Source organism: Erinaceus europaeus, chromosome 6 (assembly GCF_950295315.1).
Source record: "Erinaceus europaeus chromosome 6, mEriEur2.1, whole genome shotgun sequence".
Classification (NCBI taxonomy): domain Eukaryota; kingdom Metazoa; phylum Chordata; class Mammalia; order Eulipotyphla; family Erinaceidae; genus Erinaceus; species Erinaceus europaeus.
Genome location: NC_080167.1, coordinates 45,729,524 through 45,751,350, shown reverse-complemented (window position 1 = coordinate 45,751,350; position 21,827 = coordinate 45,729,524). Strand labels below are relative to the sequence as shown.

The 21,827-nt window shown below is 47.6% G+C and overlaps 1 protein-coding gene across 1 annotated transcript in view; it reads right to left on the bottom strand.

Annotated features, from left to right (window-relative positions):
* The window catches only part of PFKFB3 (6-phosphofructo-2-kinase/fructose-2,6-biphosphatase 3), a 68,978-nt gene extending 54,126 nt beyond the window's left edge, over positions 1 to 14,852 (bottom strand). The window contains exon 1 of the mRNA XM_060192120.1: positions 14,707 to 14,852. Within this exon, the coding sequence (XP_060048103.1) occupies positions 14,707 to 14,770 (64 nt within the window). The 5' untranslated portion in view covers positions 14,771 to 14,852. The remainder of the gene's footprint in view (positions 1 to 14,706) is intronic.
* Positions 14,853 to 21,827: the final 6,975 nt, after the last annotated feature.

Below are 21,827 nucleotides of genomic sequence, written 5' to 3'. Positions count from 1 at the left end.
ATCCCCTGTACCACCATGAGCCAGAGCTGAGCAGTGCTCTGGTTAAAAATTTTTTAAAAAAATTAAAAAAAAAAAAAAAAAGAAAGATAACTCCTCTGCAGCTGGAGGTCACCTGGAAAACTTCCCATTCCTTCATGTCTGGGAGACAGAGGTGAGGAGAAAAAAAATAATGTGTGTGTGTGTGTGTGTGTGTATTAGCACAAGAAAAAGAGAGAAACAGAGAGAACAAAAGAATCATCTCCCAATCATCTCCCATGTATGAATCCAGGAGATGGTTCAGTGGCTAAATCACTGGAATTAAAAGTAAGAGCTTATGTTATTTTTTGTTTGTTTGTTTACAAGAGCACTGCTCAGCCTGGGGGTTATGGTGCTTCAGGGGATTGAACCTGGGACTTTGAAGCCCCAGGCATGTGAGTCTGTTTACATAACCATTATGCTATCTGCCCCCCCATATTGTTTCTTTTGCCAACAGGATTTGTTTTTTTGTTGTTTGTTTTATTTTTTTCTGCTATCAGGCTCAGTGTTTGTATGACTTCACCACAATTTCCTGATCATTTTTTTCTCTTCTTTTTAATGTGTTTTATTTATTTTGGATAGAGACAAAGAAATTAAGAGGAAAGGGAGAGAGAGAGCAAGGGAGAGACGAAGGGGCCTGCAGCATTGTTTTACCACTCATGAAAGTTCCTCCCAGCAGGTGGGGACCAGGGGCTTGAACCTAGGTTCTTGAGCACAGTAATGTGTGCACTCAATTAGGTACACCACTACTATGCTGCCAGGCTAGCGTGGGGGTGCCTCTTCCCAGGTGTATACTCTCTGGGTTGAAGAGAACTCGACCGGAGCCAGCCTGGACTGCTACTCACTCAGCGATGCGACTCAGGAGCCAAACACGTGGTGGCAAGACAATGCAATATCTTTATTGATCAGAGAGCCACGGCTTTTAAAAGACAGTCCCAGAAATGGCAAGTCAGAAACGGAAATGGTGGAGAAAGGCAAAATGGAGCTGGAAAGGTAGAAACTTCCTTAGCAACTGTTGTGAGGGTATTAACTGGTAGGATTAATACTACCCTGGAGGCAGGGAGGGTCTTGAGGGTAGAAAGTAGATCAAAGGAATGGAATGGGTGGGAATCTTTCAGGCAAAACAATGATTATGTAGATAGGTCATAGAATCAGGAATGCAGGGTGCTTTGTGAGGTTCCTCAAAATTTCCCAACATCTCCCCCTTTCTTTTTATCTAATGGCCATAATATCAGGAATGCGGGGTGCTTTGTGAGACAGGGGGTCTGACAGGATGAGGCACACCTTTGGGGTTACTCCTGTCCCTCCTTGCTCAACCTCTTGGTAGAGAGAGAGACTGACAACAAAGACACACTCCTCAGGTCAAGCCCTGCCAAGCTCAACCACATCCTCACAATTTCCCGACATCTTACCTTTCTTTTTATCTAATGACCCTATTTAAATGGGTCAATGTCTGTAAAAGACTCCATTTCTGTCAGGGGAATGGCCTTGTAGGGGTGAACAGAAACCTTCTGGGCAGAAACCTAAATGATGTGCAGACGTTTTTAAAAGAACTGGAGTAAGACAGGGAGTGAGTGATAAGTAAGAGTAGCAAGGGCCAGCGTAAGGCCAAGGGGAGGCCTGGTGGGCTGAGGGGCGGGGCCTGACAGCAAAGGGGTGGGGTCTAATAGCAAAGGGCTTGGCCTGCGGTGAGGGGCTTGGCCTGCAGGGCCTGGCAGGTGAAGGGCATGTGGCCTGCCAGGCAAAGGGCTTGGCCTGGCACTATGCCCCTTCTTTTTCCTTTCGATAAGGGATATGGAGGAGAGCAAGCAGACAGTTCTGCCACTTTATAAAGCTTTTCCGCTGCAGGTGGGAACCAAGGACTTGAACCCAGGTCTTTGTATTTGATAATGTATGCACTCTACCAGATGTGCCACCATCCGGCCCCAAGACTTTTTTTAAATGAAAGACCAGCATGGTGCTCCTTAAGTAGTGCCAGGACTCAAGCCCCAGGTCTCATGTAAGCCAGGGTTGTGCTGACTGCTGAGTTACCTCCCCAGCCAGCAGGCTTTTGAAAATCTGGCTTCTGAAAAAATAAAATAAAATAAAATAAAGAAAATATGGCTTCTGGGAGTCGGGCAGTAGTGCAGCAGGTTAAGACTCACATCTTTTCCAGAAAATACGTAGGACGCTATCAATTAGTAAAATGAATTTGTGTCCTCAGAGAGAACTATCTCCTTCACAGACTTCCCCAAGAAATTTAATGTATCAGGCACAGTAGAATCACTGATAGATCTGACCAGCCCAGGCTCCTTGACTGCCTCCCTGGCCCTGTGTTTGACCTTGACTATGTGTGTGTGTGGGGGGGGGGGTAAGCCTAGGTAAACAGACAGGTGTTCTGTGTCTTTCCAAATCATTCCAAAATGAATGCCCTAGAAGTGGAGTGACGCTGTCTCCCTCTTGACTTAATTTTTTCTTTATTACCACCAGGGTTATTACTCAGGCTCAGTGCCTACATGATGAATCTACTGCTCCCAGCATATATATTATTAGTGATTTAATATTGATTTACAAGACTCTAAGACAATAGGAGTATAATCCCATAGAGCACCCACCACCAGAGTTCTGTGCCCCATCCCCTCCACTGAAAACTTCCCTATTCTTTATCTGACAGTATGGACCAAAATTCTTTATAGGGTGCATAAAGTGGGAGTTCTGCCTTCTGTAATTACTTCTCCACTGGACATGGGCATTGGCAGTTGATCTATACCCCCAGCCTGTTTCTATCTTTCCCTAGTGGGGTAAGGGCTCTAGAGAAGTGAAGTTCCAAGAAGCATTGGTGAAGTCATCTGCCCAGGGAAGTCAGGTTGGAATCATACTAGCATCTGCAACTTGGTGGCCCAGCAGCCCTTTTTCCTTTCTTTCTTATTAATGGGACTGAAAAAAATTGAAAGGGCAAGAGGAAATAGAGTAGAAAAAGAGAGACCTTCAGACCTGCTTCACAGCCCATGAAGCTTTGTAGCTTCCCTCCTGCAAGTGGGCAGGGTACTCAAACTAGAGAACTCAACATGGTAATACCCATATGCAACCCGGTGCACCACCACCCAGACCCTCCCTCTGGACTTGTGGGGCACTGCCCCTGACTCTGCCTGATAGGCTGTCACACACTCAGGTCCAAGTATCTCTTTCCTCCAATCCTCAGCCTCCACTGCCCAGGTCCCGCTATTAACCTGGCTTAGGCACATGGGATACAGGGGAGAAGGCATGTCCCATGAGAAAAAAAGGATTAGGAGGAAGTGACACAGTAGGACAACTGTGGTCCGGGAGGTGCAGTGGATAAATCACTGGACTCTCAAGCATGAGGTTCCAAGTTCAATCTCTAGCATCATATGTACCAGAGTGATGTCTGGTTCTTTCTCTTTCTCCTATCTTTCTCATTAGTAAAGAATATCTTTAAAAAAAATAAAAAATAATAAAAACAAGGGCAACAAAAGAGAAAATAAATAAATGTTAATTTAAAAAATTTTTTTTTTAAAAAAGGGAGTCAGGCAGTAGCACAGCACATTAAGCGCAGTTGGTGCAAAACACAAGGACCAGCATTAGGATCCTGGTTCGAGCCCTCGTCTCCCCACCTTCAGGGGGAGTCACTTCACAAGGAGTGAAGTAGGTCTGCAGGTGTCTATCTTTCCCCCTCTGTCTTCCCCCCTCTAGATTTCTGTCTTATCCAACAATGATGACATCAATAACAATAATAACTAGAATAATAAAAAAGCAAGGGCAACAAAAGGGAATAAAATTTTAAAAAAGAAATTTTAAAAATAAAATGGGACAATTGTTGGACACTTCACATTAATTAGACTTAAGGTCAAGGTGGGGAGGTTGTTTGAATAGGTGCAAGAGGACTTACTCAGACCACTGCATGCTGCTGGGGTATCTGGCTCCTCACTCTCTCTCTGTAGGCCAGGATAACCCCAAGGCAGTCGAATATGGCAATGGGGTGACTTTCCACCATCAATGCAAGAAACCCACCCCATGCAACAAGATACACGATGAAAAGGCCAGAGCTATGAGTCTGCCAGAGCAGAAGCTGACTCAGCTTCCCGTTTTCTTAGGGATGTAAACAGCTAGCTGCTCCTGGTTCAGGCACCAGCCATAAACATCCCTGTCCCTTGGTAAACATCCCTGTCCCTTGGTAAACATCCCTACCCCTTCTGGGTAACTGACCTTGGTAAACATCCCTACCCCTTCTGGGTAACTGACCTGAGATCACTACCTGTAAATATCTTTCCTCGATCCCTAGAGACCACTGGGGCCTCAGAGCTCAGGCTGGTCTCCTCTCTGCTTTCCCAGACATTAGATATTTGCACGCAGGGCTCAAGTACCCCCAGGGCTTGTCTGGGTTCAAATTACCACTTCCTCCACCAGTCCTCAGAGAATTTAAGAGCCTGACCCTTCACTAGCTGAGTCACTCCACAATGCTAAACTCCAGGTTCAGTTAAGGATGAGTCCAATTCTGTCCAGGGTTGGCTGTGTGTAGAATGCTGGAATTGCAGGCATGAGGTCCTGAGTTTGATTCCCAGTATCACATGTGCCAAAGCCACACTATGGTTCTTGTGTTCACTTTCTCTCTCCCTCTCCCTCTCCTTCTCTCTTTCTCTTTCTCATTAATAAGTAAATATTAAAACAAAATCAAAGACAGAGAGTGTGTGTGTCACAGCAACCAGGACCCCAATTCATTCTTGGGAAAGGGATCCCTCAGTTCAATGTCTGAGTCTTCTTCATTCTAGCTCATTATCTGGGTAGTCTACATACAAAGACTGGGAAGGCTACAAATATTCACCCGTTTTCATGTAGGAGGCTGCTGTGGTTTCAGGGAGTCATGTGGTCCCAGATCCCCAGATGTCTGTGCATGATGTCACAGAGCATAGCATTCAGGACTCGGCCTGGGAGATGCAAGCCGCCAGGCTCCCCCTGTAGCTAATCCGAAACTGGCATGAACGCACTTCAGCAGCCGCCTCCAAAGCCACTATTGCGCACCCCACCTACCTAGCGCTGGCAACCACCCCTGCCTCCACCAGCGCGTCCTGGCTGGGAATGTGACCCTTGAGGCTGGAGGGAGGACCTGCGCTACATGCAGCGGCTATCGGGGGTGCACGTCCAGAGTCTGCCCAGAGTCTGCACGCGGAGGAGCACGCCCACCACCAGCCGGGAGCCAGCCGCGAGCCCGCCCAGAGCACGCCGTGCCCACGTGCCAACCAGCCGCGGACAGCCGGGGTGGGCGGCGCCACGTGAATCAGGCAGGCGGGCCAGGGCGCCAGACAGCCAATCCACGCGCACCAGTCATCCGCAGGCCCCGCCCACGCCCTTGGGGAGGCACTTCCCCGGCAGCCTCATGTCCTGAACTGAACCCTTCCTTCCCTGTAACCTTGTGGGGAGAGGCTGGGTGGAGGCAGCAAAGGAGGGTGGTGGCCGGTCAACGAGGGAATCTGCTCAGCACCTTCCTTGAGCGCCTCGACCGCCAACCCCCGTCGGGTGAAGCCCCCTCCTAAAGCAGTCTTGGGTCAGCATTGTCCCTAAACCCTGCTGGGGTTTAGGGATAGGGGTTTAAGGATAGGGGTTGTTGGGGGGAGGTAAGGTGCAGGAAGTGCAGCCATTGCCCATCCCCAAAGATGCTTTTCTGATCACAGGTCTAGTCTGAGCTGATAATTTTATTTTTAAAAAATTTTGTTGTAGATTCATTTTCCAACAGTTAATCTCATGCAAATTAACTGTGTCATCCACTTTGTTATGCATGTGTCTGTTTGCAAATACAATTCAAAAATACAAAATTGGGAGTCGGGTGGTAGCGCAGCGGGTTAAGCACACATGGTGCAAAGCTCAAGGATAGGCATTAAGGATCCCGGTTCGAGCCCCGGGCTCCCCACCTGCAGGGGCGTCGCTTCACAGACGGTGAAGCAGGTCTGCAGGTGTCTATCTTTCTCTCCTCTTTGTCTTCCCCTCCTCTCTCCATTTCTCTCTGTCCTATCCAACAACAACAATAGCTATGACAACAATAACAATTACAACAAACACAACAACAAGGGCAACAAAATGGGGGGGGAATACAAAATGGATATGGTTGTGTTTAGTCTTGTAGCCTCTGTGTCATTTAAACAGGACTGGCCTTTGAAAACACCTTTTTATGGAGTGTATAGCAGTGCATCAATGAAGCAGATACACATACAATAATTAAATCATTTTGTCTCCATTGATTCTCTCTCACCTTGTAAGGACTGGACTGCTGGTTATCTGCCTCTTCAGTCATAGCAAAACTTAAGTGGCCAGGGAGGTGGTGCAGTAGCTAGAACACTGGATTTACAAACATGAGCCCATCATCCCCTGCATGATAGAAAAAAAAAATCTTCAAATGAAAAGCAAAACCCAGTCCTCCAATGGCCCTCCAGGATGGGTCCATACTCCAGGGGGATAAAGAATACGAAAGCTATCAGAGGAGCGGAGGGGATATGGAGTTCTGATGGTGGGAACTGTGTGGAGTTGTACCCCTCTTATCCTATGGTTTTTGTCAGTGTTTCCTTTTTTATAAATAAAAATTTAAAAATATTTTTTAAAAAAACTTTTTTCAGCAAGCTAATAGGTTGTTTGTTTTGAGTAGCAGTGGTCACTGGAACAGTTTGAAAACAAAGGAAAAGAAACCCTTTTGTAGGGGAAGTTGGCATCAGAAAGGGGACCTGTATATAGCAGGAAGACTGATTTACCAAGGTGGCACTTCACCCGGGGTGGCCTTCCTCTCCTCCCTGTGAAGGGCCTTCCATCCCTTTGAAGCACAGATCCAGTAACCAGATGGTGGTGCAGCTGGTTGAACACACAGGTTACCATTTGCAAGGCCCTAGATTCAAGCCCCAGTCCCCAGTTACCTCTCCATCTCCCCAACCCCTGTCAATTTCTCTATGTCCTATCAAATAAAGAGGGAAAACTAGCTTGATTGGTTGGAAGATACATGAAGTAACATTGGTGGCAATAAAAAAATGTTTTAAATTTTAAAAAAAGAAGAAGCAGGGCTGGGGATACAGCATAATGGTTCTGCAAGACTTTCATGCCTGAGGCTCTGAGGTCCCAAGTTCAATGCCCAGCACCACCATACACCAGAGCTGAGCAGTGTGCTCTGGTCTTACTGTTTGTTTTGTGTTTTTTGTTTGTTTGTTTGTTTGTTTTACTTATTATTGGATAGAGACAGAGAAATTGAGAGGGGAGGAGGAGATAAGGAGGGAGAGAGACACCTGCAGCTCAACTTCACCACTCATGAAACTTTCCCTCTGCAGGTGGGGACCAGGGGCTTGAACCTGGGTCCTTGAACACTGTGGTGTGTCCACTTAACTAGGTGCACCACAACCATCTGGCCCCCAGTCTTACTCTCTGTATCATATTCTCTCTCTCTCTTTCTCTCTCCCTCCCTCCCTCCTTCCCTCCCTCCCTCCTTCCCTTCCTCACTCTCTCTCATTAAAATAAAATAAAATATCTTGGGGCTGGGTGGTGATATATCAGTTGAGTGCACTTGTGCATCTTACAATGCACAAGGACCCAAGTTCAAGCCCCCAGTCCCCACTTTCAGGGAAAAAGCTTTGCAAGTGGTGAAGCAGGGCTGCAGGTGTCTCTCTGCCTCTCTTCTCCTCTATCTCCCCCTTCCCTCTCAATTTCTCCCAGATCCTGCTTAGACCCTCTTGATTTCTGACTGTTTCTATCCAATCAATAAATTAAGATAATAATAAAAGAGTTGTATAGTAGTGCAGCGGGTTAAGCGCAGGTGGTGCAAAGCAGAAGGACCAGTGAAAGGATCCCGGTTGGAGCCCCCGGCTCCCCGCCTGCAGGGGAGTCGCCCTCACAGGCGGTGAAGCAGGTCTGCAGGTGTCTTTCTTTCTCTCCCCGTCTGTCTTCCCCTCCTCTCTCCATTTCTCTCTGTCCTATCCAACAACAACAACATCAATAACAACAAAAACAAAACAGCAAGGGCAACAAAAGGGAATAAATAAATAAATATTTTTAAAAAGTCAAAATATGGGAGTCGGGCGGGTTAAGCACAGGTGGCGCAAAGCACAAGGACCAGCATAAGGATCCCAGTTCGAGCCCCCCGGCTCCCCACCCACAGGGGAGTCGCTTCACAAGCGGTGAAACAGGTATGCAGTTGTCTATCTTTCTCTCCCTTTCTCTGTCTTTTCCTCCTCTCTCCATTTCTCTCTGTCCTATCTAACAATGACATAAATAACAAGAATAATAACTACTACAATGAAAACAACAAGGGCAACAAAAGGGAAAATAAATAAATATTTAAAAAATTTTTAAAGTCAAAATACTTTTAAAAAAAGATAATGATAAAAAATTTAGAAATAAAAATAAAATATCTTTTAAAAAGAAAAAGTTCTGTCTCCCTTCCCTGAGCTCAGAATGGTATGGGATCTTCAACTGCCTGACCTCCTTGGGGATCTATTATATTTAGTATGCAACTAAAATTACTTTCCTTCCTACTTTTAATCTTTTTGGGGGGTGGGGGGTTGGGGGAGTCTGAGTCAAGAACCTAGAGGGGCAGCAGGAAATTTCTCTCTTCTTTTAGAATATTTAGGATCAGAGTGTCAACATCCAATCTGTTTATACTTTTTTAAGTTAAATAACTGTCATTTACAATTCTGTTCTGCAGAGAAACACTTCTTTGAACCATCATTTCCAGTCATCCCTGAAACCCCAGTGCCACCAGGCCAAAGCACCTGCAGGCCACCTGCGACTATAAGAAAACCTTTCTGGGAGTCTGGCGGTAGCGCAGAAGGTTAAGCGCACACGTGGCGCAAAGCGCAAGGACCGGCGTAAGGATCCCAGTTGGAGCCCCCGGCTTCTTGAATCTGATGATGGCTCAAGAGGCTGCAAGAAGGGACGCAGTTGTTTCCCAAAGTATCTGTAAGTGGAAGAAAGGCAGAGAAGGAGGCTGGGGCACAGCTCTGGAAAGCTTTCATGTGTGCCTAGTTCCCTCTCCCTGCAACATGGGGAGGAGGAAGCAGGAAGCATGTTCGCTGTGTATCAGTATGTCAGCCACTTCCAGAGCAACATCACTCACAGGATAGCGGCCAACATTCCCGCTCCTCCTCAGAATCCTAGCCAGTTCCCCTTGATCAGGCCCTGCTGAAAAGATGAAGACAACCAAATACTCTGACTCTGGTTGGGGCCAAAAGGAAGAAGGCGGGGTGGCCCTCACAGTCCCCTTCACTGTCTGGATGACCCAAGAGAGCTCAGTCTTTATATGATAATGAGTGGAGTTCACGCTTCTTGTGCTTCCCTGACACTTTCCAAATTGCTAACAATTGAACGTACAAGGAAAACACTAAGTTTTTTAATAAACTCCTGGGACTGGGAAATAGCACAGTGGAAATGCAAAAGACTGCCCAAGGCCCAAGAAGTGGCACAGTGGGTAAAGTCTTAGACACTCAGGCATGAGGTCCCTAGGCCAAGCCCCAGTGTCAAATGAGCCAGAATGATGCTCTTAAATGTGCCAGAATGATGCTTTCACTCTCCTCACCTCCTCATACATACATAAATAAGTCTGTTAAAATTAAAAATTAAGGGAGTCGGGCGGTAGCACAGCGGGTTAAGTGCACGTGGCGCAAAGCGCAAGGACCATCGCAAAGATCCCGGTTCGAGCCCTGGCCTCCTCACCTGCAGGGGAGTCACTTCACAGGCGGTGAAGCAGGTCTGCAGGTGTCTATCTTTCTCTCCCCTTCTCTGTCTTCCCCTCCTCTCTCCATTTCTCTCTGTCCTATCCAACAATGACAACATCAACAACAACAATAATAATAACTACAACAATAAAACAATAAGGGCAACAAAAGGGAATAAATATATTTTAAAAATTAAAAATTAAATTAAAAGACTCGTGTTGGAAGCTCCAAGGTCCCAAATTTAATCCCCAACACCACTGTAAGCCAGAGTTCAGCAGTGCTCTGGTAGAAAAGGAAAGGAAAAGAAAGAGAAAAAAGGGGAAAGGGCAGAAGAGACAGCACAGTGGTTCTGCAAAAGGACTTTCATGCCTGAGGCTCTTGAGCCCCAGGTTCAATCCCCAGTACCACCATAAGCCACAACTGAGCAGTGCTCTGGCATCTCTCTAAAAAATAAATAAATAAATAAATAAATAAAGTATATATATATGGAAGGAGGGGAAAAAGAAGCTCTTTTCATGCCTTGCTTGTCTTGAGCCTCCTCCTACCCAAAGTGCCTGCCATGTGTCTGGGAGTGCTCTAAACTCTGAAAAAGATGAACAGAGCTCTTGGCCCTGGAGCTGGCGAGTGACACTGCAGAACCGAGACCATGGCAGACAGTGCACAGAGAAAGAGCCTTTTAGAAGGGCTTATGGGGAGGGGAAGATACACTGAGCACCCACGGAATGCCTGCCCTGAACTCAACACGAAGAAGCACAGAGAACACAGGGCCACCTGGCTGGAAACTCCACCTGTCTCTCACCTGGAGACACTCAGAGGCCCGGCCAAGGGCACAGGACAGAGGGACCCTCCCCTCCTGCAGCCAGCTCAGCCAGGGATGGGCCATGGCCCTGTGGGCATTCAGCAGGGGGAATGAGCATTAAATGGATGGATGGATGGATGGATGGATGGATGGATGGATGGATGACAGACATGAATCACTGCCCTCATCCAAACCAGAGGTCTGTGCAAGGCACAAAACCAGCTCTGAAGCTCCCCCCAATCTATCCCTCTGTGAAGGGAAGGTCCCCACCCTGGCTGGTCTGCAGGGACACCCAGGGGTCCCAGGTCAGAGGGAGGGGAGGTGGGATCTGGGGGAGTTTCCCAGCTTGATGCCTGTACCTCCCCCTGGAGGATGACCTGCATCAGGCTGCAGGCTGCAAGCTCCATTGGCCCAGAACCCCAGGACCCCAAGCTTTAGCTCTTGGTGGGGAAAGGCTCTACTGCTCCTCTGTGGTTTCCTGTACCCCTCCTCTTCTCCACTTGCCCAAGTGGAATATGCTGTCTGTTCCTGCCCCCAACTGAGCCGGTCCCCAAGTGGAACTTGTCAACAAGACACAGAAACAGTCGGAGAGCCAGCTGCCAGTGGGTTAGCTTTCCAGAAGGTGAGCTGGGATGACAGGCCTCCACCTGCTTCTCTGAAGGCGGGGCAGCCCAGTTTTCTCCCTGTGGTGTGATCACCCAACAGTTAATAAAGTTGAGGAGAGAGTTTATTGTTGTTGTTGTACCTGGGGTTAGAAAGTTAAAAAGTCCCCATGGTGCCAAGGAAGAGGAAGCAAAAAGCCAGTCTCTCTGAAATGCCACAGTGCTCTTCTTTTTTCCTTGTTGCTGTCACTGGGGCTTCACCACTCTGGGTCAACTTTTCCAGATAGAAGGAGAGACAAAGAGGGACAGATACCACAGCACCACAACTTTCTCCAGTGTAATGGGGCCCAGGCTTGAACTTGGGGCACTTACATAGCAAAGTGGCTGCAGTATCCAGTGAGCTAATTTGCTGTGGCTGTGGTTATTTATTTATTTATTTTACAAAAGACAGTTTCACACAGCACAGAGAAAGTGGTCCGGGAGGTGGCTAGGTGGATAAAGCACTGGACTCTCAAGCATGAGGTCCTGAGTTTGATCCCCGGCAACACATGTACCAGACTGATATCTGGTTCTTTCTCTCTCTCTCCTCCTATCCTTCTCATTGATAAATAAATAAAATATTTTTAAAAGGAGAGAGAGAGAGAAAGTGAAAGAGAGAAACCAGAGCACCACTCCAGCATATGTGATGCCAGACATTGAACTAGAGACCTCAAATATGAAAGTCTAAATACTACTCCACTTGAGTTATTTCCCCAGGCATTTTTTTTTTAATGAGAAAGCAGGTGGAGAGAGAAAGAACCAGACATCACTCCGGCACATGTGCTGCCGGGGATCGAACTCAGGAACTCATGCTTGAGAGTCCAAAGCTTTATCACTGCGCCCGGACCACTTTCCCCAGACATTTTTTTAAATTTGTTATTATCTTTATTTATTTATTAGACAGAGATCGTCAGAAATGGAGAGGGGAGAGAGAGAGACAGAGAGACACCTGCAGCCCTGCTTCATCACTTGTGAAGCTTTCCCCTTGCAGGTGGGGGCCGGGGTCTCGAACCAGGGTCCTTGGGCATTGTAACATGTGTGCTCAACCGGGTGCACCACCACCTGGCCCCTCCCCAGACATTTTTTAAACTAATTAATTAATGAAAGAGGAAGAAGAAAGGGAGAATCACTCTGGCACACGTGATGCCAGTGATCAAACTCAGGACCTCATGCTTGTGAGCCAATGTTTTGTTTTTTTATCTTTTTTAATTTATTTTACTTGATAGAACAGAGAGAAACTGAAAGGCAAGAGAGACCGAGAGACATCGCAGCACTGTTCCATCACTCTTGAAGCTTTCCCCCTGCAGGTGGGAACTGCGGGCTTGAACCTGGGTGTTTGTGCAGGGTAATATGTGCACTTAACCAGGTGCACCACCACCTACTTTTTATCCACTGCACCACCTCCCAGGTCATACCAACTCTTTTTTTAAAATATATTTTAAATATATTTTTAAATATTTATTTATTAATGAGAAAGGAGAGAAAAAAACAGGCATTACTCTGGTACATGTGCTGCCAGGGATGGAACTCAGGACCTCATGCTTGAGAGTCTAATACTTTATCTATTGTGCCACCTCCCGGGCCACTCATACCAACTCTTTTTTTTAAACAGAGCCAGGCCCTTACACATGTGGATCTCACCTCTCATTCAGATAGAGACAGAGAAAGAAAAGGAGAGACACCACAAAGCTGGAGCTTCCCCCAGGGGCTTTGGCACTCCCATATGGTGCCAGGGCTCCAATGGGGTTGTAAGCATGACAAGACACACACCATACCAGGTTAGCAATCTCTCAAGGCCTGCCCTCTCTCCACCACACACACACACACACACACACACACACACACACACTGTCCTTTTCAACAGGGAACACATGAAGGGTTCATGTCCTGACCCCAAGATTCCATAAAAGGCACGCACTACACACCCCCCAGTGGGGCCACTGTCTCTGTAGTAAAGCAAAGTGACATGCAAATGACTGGCTGTGAGGGCTAAGAGTGCAAGAAGGTAGTGAGCAGAGAAGTCACTAACAGCCCAGTCATTTGGTCCTAGGTCACCTATTCGTGTCCCCACCACCACCACCACAGAGACAAGGCAGGGAATGAGGAGACAAGCCCAGCAAGGAAATAGGTTCACCTGAAGTTCAGTGAAGGGGGTGAAGGGGGGGCAGGGACAGGGAAGGCCTGAGAGGCCGGATGGGCACATCACACATGGGCTCACAGAGACACTGGAGACCCTGGTGTAGGGTCTCTTCCCATCAGCTGGCAGGAGGGCTCCATGATCTCAGCTCTGAGCAGTCACTGCCTTCCCACCATGCCCCTCAGGACACCCACCAACACTACCAATGTGCCTAGTGACATCTCAGCACCTGTGACTCAAGGACAAAGGTCACAGAGCACTGGGGTGTTGGGGGTGGCCTTCACCTGCTGACTAAACTGATAGGGAGAGGAGTGAGGCAGAAGGAAGCCACTCACATGTCACTGCTCCCGGAAGTGCCACTTCCTCTTAGCTGTCAGGGGCCCTGGGGGAGGGGGAGCAGTAGGTGGGAAAACCCAGGTCTGGAGGAACAGGGGGTCCCCAGGACCCAAGCCCCTACTCACAGAGGAAAAGCTGAGCTGGGTGCCTTGACTGTGAAGTGAAATTGACCCCCCCTACACACACACACACACATATACACACACTCTGGTAGCACACACTCTGGGCTCAGACCTGGGCTCCCCTGGGGTACCAGCCTCCTGTGCAAATTGGGGGTGATGCAGCACCCCCTCCCTCCTCTTGCAGACAAGGAGCTGGTAAGAACCTGAACTTGAGTGGGCACCTATGAAGGGCCCTTGGGGGATGGTAGGTGCTGGGGGAACCTCACCCACTCTGTTCCCAAAACCTCCATGTTTGCTCTTCATGCAGAGAACCTGAGGCTCCAGGCGCTGAGGTGACTGGCTGAAGCCCGAGGGGGCAGAGGAGCTTGGAAAGCGCAGGGGCATCCCCCTGGGAAGCTGAATATTCCTGCCCAATGCCACCAGCATGGGGACTGGAAGTGAGGGTTCCCCACATGGGCCAGATCTTCCGCACGTGGTTGGGGTCGCCCAACCCCAAGCGACCAGGGTAGATAGAAGAGTACTCTGAGCAAGGTCTGTGGGAGCAGTGTGGGGTCCTTGGAATGGCGGGTAGGCTTGGGCGGGGTAAGCGCAGAGAGGACACAGCCAGGCCGGGTCTCCACATAGAGTGTCGCCCCCACCCCGCGCACGGTCCCGGGTGCAACTCCCCGCTACTCCCCTTGTATACTACGGGGAGCGCCCCCAGGGCAAGGTACGCCCAGTTCAGGAACAGTCTCCCTCCCCTGCACAGTACTGGGATTCTCCACATCACGGCGCGCCCCCTCCCCTCAGCACGTCCTTGGGAACAGACTTGCGCACCCCCCATCCTGCATAGTACAGGGGCCCCCACCCCCACCCTCCCACGGTCCAGGAGGTAGTTCCCGACCCCAGCACGTACCCCTAACACACACACACTCACACACGGCACTTCTCCCCAGCCCCCCCCCATGCACGCCGCCCCCTTCCCTGAGGGCCCCCCTACCTCTCCTGAACGGCATAGCGATGCGCGCTCCCTGCGCGGGGACCTGGACCCGAGCCGGCAACATCCGAGACCCGCCCCGCCCGGGCCTGTGGGAGGGGCCGCATCGCGGGCGGGCGGGGCGCCGGAACCCCGCGGGCGGCCAGGGGGTGGGGCCTGCCGGTCTCCCCCCGCACCACCGCGGCACCCGGGCTGCGCTGCTCCGCAAGGGCTTGGCGCCTGCTCTGACCCAAACACTGGAGAGATGGTGGGCGCTGCTTTACTTGAACTGCAGGCCACCAGGCTGGAGGGAACCACTTCTGGAACTTGGGGCTCCTGGCTTTGGTCTCAGAGCTTTGCCAAGACAGATTTTCCTCATTCATCCACTTCCTTTTGCCCAAAATCTAGCATAAGAGAAAACAGTGAATGATTATAACGATGACTGTCTTAAGGGACCTAGAGAAATGGGGGTGCCTGCCCATCACGAAGTCTTTCCCCTTTTGTAGAGGCCAACACCTCACAACCTTCAACAGCTGGCAGACAGCCCACCTCCCCAGCCAAGGAAGGGTCACCCTGTGACAATCACCCATTTTTGCATTGTGTCCCTAGTACCTGGCTCCCATGGAGTGAAAACTAAGCTGAAGGCTGGGGCCGCAGGTCTTTAGACCTTTTCTGGAGGGAAAGGGCAGTCAAGGGACAGCTAAAGGGATCTCTAGTGTGATGGCACCGGAACTTTGGTACTTGTTTCCTGCTTTGAGTCCCATACACACCTATATACTGGTGTGAACCTGTACACCTGAAATTTTGTAATGCATGCTTTAACAAAGCCATTTTGTAATGTTACAAATGGTTTTAAAATAATTTAAACAGGGAGCCAGGCGGTGGCGAACCTGGCTGAGAGCACATGTTATAATGCATAAGGACCCAGGTTCAAGCCCAGATCCCCATCTGCTGCGGGAAAGCTTTGCAAGTGATGAAACAGTGCTGCAAGTGCCTCTCTCTCTCTTCCTGTCTCTCCCTCCCCTCTCGATTTCTGACAGTCTCTAACCAATAAATAAAGATCATAAAAAATAAATAAATAATAAAATAAACAGGGTTAGACAGGGGAGTTAGTATAATGGTTATGCAGAAAGACTCTCATGCCAGGGTCTCCAAAACCCCAGGTTCAACCCCCTGCACCACCATAAGCCAGAGCTGAGCAGTGCTCTGGTAAAAATAAATATGATATGAAATAAAATAATAAAATACAGGGTTGGGGAGACAGCCTAGCATTAGAGCATAGGGTTTGTATGAAAAAAACTGCTGGTTAGATTCCCCAGAATCACAGAGGCCAGAGCAAACAGTACACATGTGCATTCTCTTTCTGTCTCCTCTCATATATAAGTCCAATAAAAAACTCTGAAAGGGCTCTTTTTCCAGACTACCACCACAATGTAAGTCCCTTTAGTTTCTTCTCTCTCTCTCCCTCTCTCTCTTTTTCTCTCTCTCTCCCTCTCATACCCTAACATCTTTGTTGTTTTTTTTTTAAGAATTTATTTATTTATTCATGAGAAAGATAAGCGGAAAGAAAGAACGAGACATCACTCTGGTACATGTGCTGCCAGGGATTGAACTCGGGACCTCATTGTTGAGAATCCAATGCTTTGTCCACTGTGCCACCTCCTGGACCACTTTATGTTTTTTTTTTAAGTATTTTATTTTATTTATTTATTCCCTTTTGTTGCCCTTGTTGTTTTATTGTTGTAGTTATTATTGTTGTTGTCGTTGTTGTTGGATAGGACAGAGAGAAATGGAGAGAGGAGGGGAAGACAGAGAGGAGGAGAGAAAGATAGACACCTGCAGACCTGCTTCACCGCCTGTGAAGCGACTCCCCTGCAGGTGGGGAGCCGGGGTTCGAACCAGGATCCTTATGCCGGTCCTTGCACTTTGCGCCACCTGCGCTTAACCCGCTGCGCTACAGCCCGACTCCCCCACTTTATGTTTTTTAAATAAAGTTTAATTTACCTGGGGGGAAAAAACTCTAAAAGGAATAAATAAAATTCTTTCTGGTGTCTCTATCCCTGCTTTTTGTATGCATGTGTTTACTTTTGGTGTGTGAGGGGCTTTGGGGCTTTGTGCCTGCACTATTCCATCCCTTCAAGCAGAATAATTTTTTTTCCCTCATATTAAGCTAGAACTAGAAAGAGAAGCAGAATACAGGTCCAAGAAGGATGACAGAGGACCTAGTGGGGGTTGTGTTGCTGTATGGAAAACTGAGAAATGTTATGCATATACAAATTATTGTATTTACTGTTGAATGTAAAACATGAATTCCCCAATAAATAAATTAAGAAAAAAAAATTCAATGAAAATGAAGACACAACCTATCAAATATTTGGGACACAGCTAAGGCAGTACTGAGAGGGAAGTTCATAGCCATACAAGCACACACTTCAGAAACAAGAAAAAGCACAAATAAACAACCTGGTAGCTCACCTTAAAGACCTAGAAGAAGAAGAAGAACAAAGGAACCCTAAAGCAACCAGAAGGACAGAAATCACTAAAGTTAGGGCAGAAATCAGTAACACTGAAAATAAGAAAACCATACAAAAGATCAACTAAAGTAAATGTTGTTTCTTCGAAAGAGTGAACAAAATCGACAAGCCTTTAGCCAGACTCATAAAACAAAAAAGGGAGAAGACCCAAATAAATTGGATTGCAAACAAAAGAGGAGATATCACAACACACACCACAAAAATTCAACATATCATGTAAGGCTTCTATGAACAACTATATGCCACCAAGCTAGCAAACCTGGAAGAAATGGACAATTTCCTAGATACCTACCAACTTCCAAAATTAAATAAAGAGGAACTAGATAATATGAACAGGCCCATCACAGCTAAAGAAATTGAAACAGTTATCAAAAAACCTTCCCAAGAATAAAATTCCTGGACCAGATAGTTTTACAAATGAATTCTATAAAACCTTCAAGGAAGAGTTAATATCTCTACTTTTTAAAGTCTTCCAGAAGACTGAAGACACAGGAATCCTCTCTTCTAGCTTCTATGAAGCCAGCATCACTCTGATACCAAAAGCAGACAGGGACACAACCAAAAAAGAAAACTAAAGACCAATATCTCTGATGAACATAGATGCAAAAATATGAACAAAATTCTAGCCAACTGGATACATCAGTATATTAAAAAGATTGTTCATCATGACCAAGTGGGGTTTATCCCAGGCATGCAAGGTTGGTTTTCTTCTTCTAGCGTTTGCCCTTCTTCCGTAGCCAGTCAACAGCATCAGGTTGAGCCTGATGTAAAGTTTCGAGACCTCCTTTGAATCTGGAGAGGTGGCAGTCGTTGACTATGTGGGTCATAGTCTGTCTGTAGCCACAGGGGCAGTTCGGGTCGTCTCTGGCTCCCCAGCGATGGAACATAGCGGCGCACCGGCCATGGCCTGTTCGATAGCGATTGAGGAGGGCCCAATCATAACGTGCTAGGTCAAAGCCGGGTTGACGCTTGCAGGGGTCTGTGATGAGGTGTTTGTTCTTTACCTCAGCTGACTGCCAGCTCTGTTTCCAAGAGACTGGAACAGAGAAGTTCAGTGTAGGCATAGGGGACCAGATTGGATGATGAGACGTCAAGCGTTGGACAGGGTGGGCGAAGATATCCACGTATATTGGCAGGTCCGGTCGAGCGTAGACGTGGGAAATGAACTTAGATGATGCCGCATCCCAAGGAATATCTGGCGGGGCGATGTTGCTAAGAACTGGCAGCCATGGAACCGGGGTGGAATGGATGGTTCCAGAAATTATCCTCATGGAGGAATATAATTTGGAATCGACCAAGTGTATATTATGTATATTATGTATATTATATTATGTATATTATGTATATTAAACCAAGGTTGGTTTAATATACATAAATCAATCAACGTGATCCACTACATCAACAAAAGCAAGACCAAAAACCACATGGTCATATCAATAGATGCAGAGAAAGCCTTTGACAAAATCCAACATCCCTTCATGATCAAAACACTACAAAAAATGGGAATAGATGAAAATGTCCTCAAGATAGTGAAGTCTATATATAGTAAACCTACAGCCAACATCATACTCAATGGTGAAAAACTAGAAGCATTTCCACTCAGATCAGGTACTAGACAGGGCTGCCCACCATTACTATTCAACATAGTGTTGGAAGTTCTTGCCATAGTAATCAGGCAGGAGCAAGGAATTAAAGGGATACAGATTGGAAGAGAAGAAGTCAAACTCTCGCTATTTGCAGATGACATAATAGTATACATAGAAAAACCCAAGGAATCCAGCAAGAAGCTTCTGGAAATCATGAGGCATGATACAGTAAGGTGTCAGGCTACAAAATTAACATTCAAAAATCAGTGGCATTCCTCCATGCAAACACTAAGTTAGAAGAAGTTGAAATCCAGAAATCAATTCCTTTTACTATAGCAACAAAAACAATAAAAGATATAGGAGTAAACCTAACCAAAGAAGTGAAACACTTGTATACTGAAAATTATAAGACACTACTCAAGGAATACACAATTGAATACTATTCTGCTATTAAAAATGGTGACTTCACCATTTCAGCCCATCTTGGATGGGCCTTGAAGAAATCATGTTAAGTGAAAAACGTTAGAAACAGAAGGATGAATATGGGATGATCTCACTCTCAGGCAGAAGTTGAAAAACAAGATCAAAAGAGAAAACACAAGTAGAACCTGAAGTGGAGTTGGTGTATTGCACCAAAGTAAAAGACTATGGGGTGGGTAGGGGGGAGAATACAGGTCCAAGAGGGATGACAGAGGACCTAGTGGGGGGTATATTGTTATGTGGAAAACTGAGAAATGTTATGCATGTACAAACTTTTATTTACTGATGAATGTAAAACATTAGTCCCCCAACAAAGAAATTTAAAAAGAGAGAGAGATGCTGGGGGCTGGGCATCAGGTTAAGTGCAGGTGGCACAAAGCACAAAGATGGACATAAGGATCCCGGTTTGAGCCCCCAGCTCCCCACCTGCCAGGGGGGGTCACTTCACAAGCAATGAAGCAGGTCTGCAGGTGTCTTTCTCTCCCCCCTCTGTCTTCCCCTCCTCTCTCGATTTCTCTCTGCCCTATGCAACAATGACAGCAATAACAACAATAATAGTAACATCAACAATAAATAACAAGGGCAACAAAAAGGGAAAAATGGTCTCCAGTAGTAGATTTGTAGTGCAGGCACCAAACTCCAGAAATAACTTTGGAGGAAAAAGAAAGAAAGAAAGAAAGAAAGAAAGAAAGAAAGGAAGGAAGGAAGGAAGGAAGGAAGGAAGGAAGGAAGGAAGGAAGAAAGGAAGAGGTGTCATGGCCCACATGGTTGAGGATACACAAGAATCCAGGTTCAAGCCCCCAGTTCCCAGCTGTAGGGGGAAGAGGCTTCATGAGTAGTGAAGCAAGTCTGCAGGTGTCTCTTTGTGTCTCTCCTTCTCTCTATTTTTTAAAAATTTATTCATTGGATAGAGACAGCCAGAAATTGAGAGGGTAGGGGGAGACAGAGAGGGAAAGAGACAGAGAGACACCTGCAGCCCTGCTTCACCACTCACAAAGATTTCCCCCTGCAGGTGGGGACTGGGGGCTCAAGCCCAGGTCCTTGCACATTGTAACATGTGTGCACTCAAGCAAGTGCCACTGCCACTGCCCACCTCCCTTTCTATTGTCCCTTCTCTCTGTTTCTCTACCCCATCAAATAAATAAAATAAAATAAAATAAAATAAAATAAAATAAAAGTCCCTCACCAGAAGCCCAGTCTATTGGCCTGAGGCAGTGGGGACAGGAGACCCCCACAGCAGGAGAGCAGGTCAGACAGGTAATCAGGCACCCATCTCCGAGCCAGGGAGTCTGGGGTGCTGTCCAGGCAATGATGCCCTAGCCAGTGTCTCAGCAGATGGGACAGCACAAGCTCTTCAGCTTCCCTGCACTGAGACCTACCCACTGTGCAGTGTCTGGGTTGTAGAGTGGGGCCAGGAGCCCCTGAGCCCCTTTTTCCCCAATCATAGCTGAGGCCACCAGCAAGTTCCTGGGGCAGGAGGCGCCTTGGCCTCTCTCTGTTTTGCTTCACTGCGACAAGAGAAACGCCTACTTGGTCAGCGTCTTTGGACTCTGGAAGCCTAGCCACAGTACCCCCGTTGGCCAGTCTCTGCAGTGCAGCTTGTTCCCTCTTAACCATAGTGAGATTTTGTCTGCAGGGAAGAATGCAGGTCCCAGAACTTTCTGGAAGGAGATCAGGGGTCCTTGGTGATGAGGACTGTGTGGGAAGAAGAGCACTGGGGCAGGCCTGGGGAACCAAGACACTCTGGAGAACCCCAGCCCTGCCACCCTCATGTGAACAGAAGGGACTGTCCTCATTTCACACCCATCAGCATTGGAGGAGGCAAGTAGCTAAAAGACCCTCTCCCTTGGAGCTCCTCACACCTGTCCCAATGGGGTGGGATGGGTGGCGTGGGAGAGAGGGCAGACCTGCAACCAAGGGTAGAACAGAGAGCACCAGTCTTGCAGACTCTGGCAGCGCAGTTGTGGGGGTTCCCCCCACTCATGCCCAGCTCCTTGCAGGGGACCATTCCCCATCTTCAGAAGAGGACAGGGATGACCATATTCGATTAACTATCCTTTGATGGCCATGGGGACTCCGCCCTCAGTGAGGTGGTCCTGAGGACTTCAGAGACCACTCAGAGTGGCTTTCAGGAAGTCCCCTGCAGAGCAGAGCTGTACACAGGGTTTATTTCAGTCATTGCCACAAGGCCTTTTCAAGTGTTTTGTCAGGGCATCAGTGCAGACAGGCAGCCTGGGCTGGGGGTGAAGGGAGGGAGTGGTTAACCAGCCCACTACAGACTAGAGGGGCCTGTCCCAGAGGCACAGCCTACCAGTGTTCTCTGCTGCCTGGGTCCCTGGATGTGACAGGCCCCAGAGAGACAGCCAGGCCTGGAGCCAGTCCTCATAAGTGACTCTAGGCAAGAAGCCGGTTGCCTCTTTCCTAGAAATCAGGGGACTTTTGTGTGAGGTCTGCAGTGGCCCCATTTGGGGTACTTTCAGGGACCCAAAGAAGGGGATGCCTCTCAGTTGAGGTCTTTTTTTTTTCAGTTTTTTTTTTTATTTTA